Source organism: Penaeus vannamei, chromosome 31, assembly GCF_042767895.1.
Source record: "Penaeus vannamei isolate JL-2024 chromosome 31, ASM4276789v1, whole genome shotgun sequence".
Classification (NCBI taxonomy): Eukaryota; Metazoa; Arthropoda; class Malacostraca; order Decapoda; family Penaeidae; genus Penaeus; species Penaeus vannamei.
The window spans coordinates 5144357-5149356 of NC_091579.1; the positions used below are offsets into that span (position 1 = coordinate 5144357).

The 5000-nt window shown below is 41.2% G+C and overlaps 1 protein-coding gene across 1 annotated transcript in view; it reads left to right on the plus strand.

Annotated features, from left to right (window-relative positions):
* Positions 1-725: 725 nt before the first annotated feature.
* The window catches only part of LOC138867590 (Y+L amino acid transporter 2-like), a 12660-nt gene continuing 8385 nt past the window's right edge, over positions 726-5000 (plus strand). Inside the window, exons 1-3 of the mRNA XM_070143696.1 lie at positions 726-1659; positions 2968-3189; positions 4473-4698. Coding sequence (XP_069999797.1) covers positions 990-1659; positions 2968-3189; positions 4473-4698 — 1118 coding nt within the window. The 5' untranslated portion in view covers positions 726-989. The remainder of the gene's footprint in view (positions 1660-2967; positions 3190-4472; positions 4699-5000) is intronic.

The window sequence follows — 5000 nt, forward strand, 5'->3', positions numbered from 1 at the left end:
GCAGTTCCGAATGCAGTATGAGAAAACGACAACAAAAACACAGGAATGGGGACAGAACCTTGAGTGAAAGTATGTGTTTGTTTGTGTCTCTTTTGGCTGAATGTGTTTGTTTGTTTTTCACTAATTCGCCTGTATATTTTGTCATTTGTATATTTATATGAATTATGTATTTTCACGATGCTTTTGCTTGTATGTACAACGACGTGAAAAATTATTTTGGGATTATCTATCGTATATTTATGTATCCAGATTGCTCTCTCTCTCTCTCTCTCTCTCTCTCTCTCTCTCTCTCTCTCTCTCTCTCTCTCTCTCTCTCTCTCTCTCTCTCTGTCTCTCTCTCTCTCTCTTTAAAGGAATTGCGCTTCTAACTACAATAGATCAAAATACTGATTGATCAAATAGCTATAATTTTTATTTTTGTCTGTCTTATACTTATATACATCTACACACACACACACACACACACGTGTGTGTGTGTATAATATATATATATATATATATATATATATATATATATATATATATATATGCGTGTGTGTGTGTGTGTGTGTGTGTGTGTGTGTGTGTGTATGTTAGTGTGTGTGTATATTGGTGTGCGTGTGTATGTTGGAGTGTGTGTTTGTGTGTGCGCGCGCGCTCATGTGTGTATAACTGTCGGTGCATATACCTATATAAATGTATATCATGTAACACAATCTTTCAGGCCCTCCTGTATGTGGGTCACTGGCATAAGAATCACTTTCTCTCTCACGCCTTGAAGTTCCAGTCTGCAGCAAACATTAACTGCAAGTAAGCCGTTTGAGTGAGAAGTGACTCCACCTTGCGCCAAGTGTTCGGAAGTGTTTCCAGCGGACATACATAATCTTTATTAACCTAAAGGATTATTATGTTCCTGTAGGTTTGGTATTGTGCGCTTCCCACGTATGGTTTGATCTCTCTCGTTCGTACTGCAGTTGGGGTCTTAATAAGCCTCCTTTGAGACGGAGATAATGGAGGGAAAGGAGATGGAAAAATCGGGTGATTCTGAAAATGAAATGAAACGTGGCAGTGGAAAAGACGGAAAGGAGTGTATGGATGAAAGTGAGAAAAACCTAAGTAACGGGAGAAGTTCAGAGAGAGATGACAGAGAGAAGATAGATAAGATAGACAGAGGAGCTGACCGAGAGGAATTCAGTTCGGACGTTGGAACCACGCGTCCGAATGGCTACTATGACCCTAGGGACACTCAGAGTGGATCTAGTATCCCTGCTAAAGAAGAAAATACTCAGATCGTGCGAAGACCCCCGCGCAGGAAAGATAAAGAGAGAGCCCAAGAAGCAAAGACCTCGCCGAGCAACACAGAAACCGAAGCCAAGAAAAGGAAAGAAAAGGAAGCCCAAGCCGCGGCCACCTCGAACGATGCTCCCAGCGCGCCCGACTCATCCGAAACCCCGAAACAGTGTCACGAAGCGGAAAAGAATCCCTCGGGAATCAAACTCAGAAGGGAACTAGGCCTGCTGGACTGCGTGGGCCTCCTCGTGGGCAACATGATAGGCTCGGGGATCTTCGTGTCGCCCCGGGGAGTCCTCAGATACTCAGGGAGCGTCGGGATGTCCCTCATCATCTGGGTCGCGTCTGGCTTCGCGTCCATTGTCAGCGCGCTCTGCTATGCCGAGCTGGGTGAGTTTGCGCTCGAAATGCCAACGGGGCGTAAACTATTTCCAAGTCTTAAACACTCTTTAGTTATCTATTATTTATTTATTATTTATCTATTATTTATTTATTATTTATTTATTATTTATCTATTATTTATTTATTATCTATTTATTATTTATCTATTATTTATTTATTATTTATTTATTATTTATCTATTATTTATTTATTATTAATTCATAAAGTGGATTTTTAAAAATCTTAGGTGTGTTATATATATATTTCTTTTCTAAGTGCTTGTCCCTAGTATCATATACAATAATTTTTGTTACTGTGGCATATTATATCAAATATCTATCAGTTATACCATGAAAATTCATATCTCTCTCTAATATGCCCTACATATTTTCATACTTTTCTTATGATCATGTCGAAGCATTATTTTTTTTTTATTATGACTGTGTTATTTAATTATTCGTTACTGTTAACACGTTGTTTATTTATCCTAATATATCTCTTAGTATTATATCTCGTTCTTATTTTCTGAAATATCTATATTTTTAAAGATTTAACTGAATCTATATATTTTTCTGAAATATCTATATTTTTTAAGATTTAACTGATTCTCTATATTTTTTTCTGAAATATCTATTTTTTTAAAGATTTAACTGATTCTATATATTTTTTTCTGAAATATCTATATTTTTAAAGATTTAACTGATTCTATATATTTTTCTGAAATATCTATATTTTTAAAGATTTAACTGATTCTATATATTTTTTCTGAAATATCTATATTTTTTTAAGATTTAACTGATTCTATATATTTTTTTCTGAAATTCCTAATATAAGGCCAGTTACAGTAGAGCATATTTCAGTTTACTTGACCAGACTGTATGCAGCCTGCCTTTACTAGTTCAAAATTACTCTTACTCTTTATCTGTTAATCCTTGTTTTTTTCTCTAGTTCTTGGTATTTCAAATATTCGGTTAGTAACATCCTTGTTGTCTTTGCGATGTCTGTTTAATTGAGATTTTATTTATAAAACAAGAAATAAGAGTTTCCGTCTCATTTTATCTTCTTATCAACATGATATCTTGACATTCAGAATCATGAAAATAACTTTCCTAACCTGTCTTCCCCCTCTCCCCTTCCCTCCTTCCTTGGCCTTTCCCCAACTCCCACTTTTCTCTCCTCTCCCTCTCCCCCATTGCCTCCCTCCCCTCTCCCCCTCCTCGTGCCACTGCTTTCCCCCCCCCCCAAATATGGTCCTTTCTCCTCCTCCTCTCCCTCACCCCCCCACCCCCCTCTGCCGGCCTTTCGCGGCTGCCAAAGGCACGATGATTCCCCAGAGCGGCGGCTCCTACACGTACCTGCACGAGGCCTTCGGTCCCATGGTGGCGTTCCTGGACCTGTGGCTCAGCGTCACCATCGGCATCCCCTGCGGCCGCGCCATCGGAGCGCTCACGTTCGCCAACTACATCGTGCAGCCGTTCTTCCCGGGCTGCGCGCACGTGCCACAGGCCGCCGTCAAGCTCCTGGCCATCGCGCTCATCTGTGAGTCGGGGGCGCGGGGGCGATCCCAGAAGAGGAATGTGCGTTTGTGCGTGTGTGTGTGTGTGTGTGTGTGTGTGTGTGTAGAAGAATAAGAGAGTGCCTTGTCACTTGCAAACAAAAGCAGAAACACGTTTAGACGACAAACTATTTTTAGAATCAGGGTCAAGGTAAGTCAATCCAGGTCTAATCTACTCTTACAGGGAGCAAGACAATGGAATATTTAATCTTTTTAATAGGGATTGATAAAGTTTATATTGCAACATGAGAGAGAGAGGGAGGGAGGGTGAGAATGAGCATGAAGGAGGGGGAGAAAGAAAGAGAGAGAGAGGGAGGGGAGAGAGAGGGAGAGAATGAGCATGAGGGAGGGGGAGAAAGAAAGAGAGAGGGGGAGGAGGGAGGGAGAGAATGAGCATGAGGGAGAGGGAGAAAGAAAGAGAGAGAGAGAGAGAGGGGTGGGAGGGAGGGAGAGAATGAGTATGAGGGAGAGGGAGAAAGAAAGAGAGAGGGGGAGGAGGGAGGGAGAGAGGAAGACAGAGATTTTTAATGAAAGGAAGAGTAAAACAACGAATTTAACATATTTCCGTCTATAGACATATACGCTCCCTCCTCCACCACTCCCTTATGTGCATTTTTTTCCACACCAATAGATCACCCAATCATTATCTCACCCCCCCCCCTCCATGGACAAACCCTGAACTAATCAGCTAATCGCCTCCCCCCCCCCTCCCCCCATGCACCATTCACGAACTGATTAGCCCAAGGTAATTTGAAACAGGTAGCCCCTCTGCATCTTGATGAAAAATCCTAATTGGTAACTTACGAGCTAAGCCCCACCTCTTTGCCTTCGTTCATTGGTTATTTTTTTTGTAGGGGGGGGGAGGGGGTCTGTTTGTTGATTTTTCTACCATCGTTATTACTAAACCACTTGCACTGAAAAAAAAACACTTACCATAGGATATCACGGAGATTGTCGGGGTCCAAAAGGAGGTGGAGCTAGTGACGTCACCACATTTAGCCAATGAGAGTGCGCTGTGAGATATCAGATATAGCTAAATACATAATTATTTGCATAATTTTCCCAATATTGTTATAATTACCAGAGCGAAAACAAAAATTACCCTCTTTGACTCGTGAAAACGAGTTCCTTACTATTACCATTCATCAGAATAGGTGTTAATTACCTGATTATATGTACCTAGAATTAGCTAATCTTTTTCCTCCCTTTTTCCTTCCTTTCCTCCTCAAACCTCGAACTGATCAGCCAATCCTTTCTCCTTCCCCAGTCTTCCTCACCTGGGTCAACTGCCGCCGAGTGCAGTGGGCCACCACGGTGCAAGACGCCCTGGCACTCACCAAGGTCCTGGCTCTCATCATCATCATCGTCGCAGGCATGCACCACCTGGCACGGGGCCACACGGAGAACTTCGAGAACGTGATGGATGGCACTAACTGGCACCCTGCCCTGATTGCCACGACCTTTTATCATACTCTCTGGGCATATGCGGGATGGTGAGTGTGCGAAGGCCTACGGGCATGTGGAGATAAAGACGCACTGCATGGGCATACGCACATACATGTGTACGTGTAAGAATAACAGCAGCGACATTACTACTGCTAATGATAAGGATGATGATAAGGATGATAAGGATAATCATATGATAAAAGTAATAATAATAACAGTCATAATGATGATAATGGTAATAATGATAATAATAACAACGACAATAATTATGATAATGATGACAATATTGACAATAATAGTAACAATAATGATAGTAATAATAATAATGATAACAACAATAATAATGATA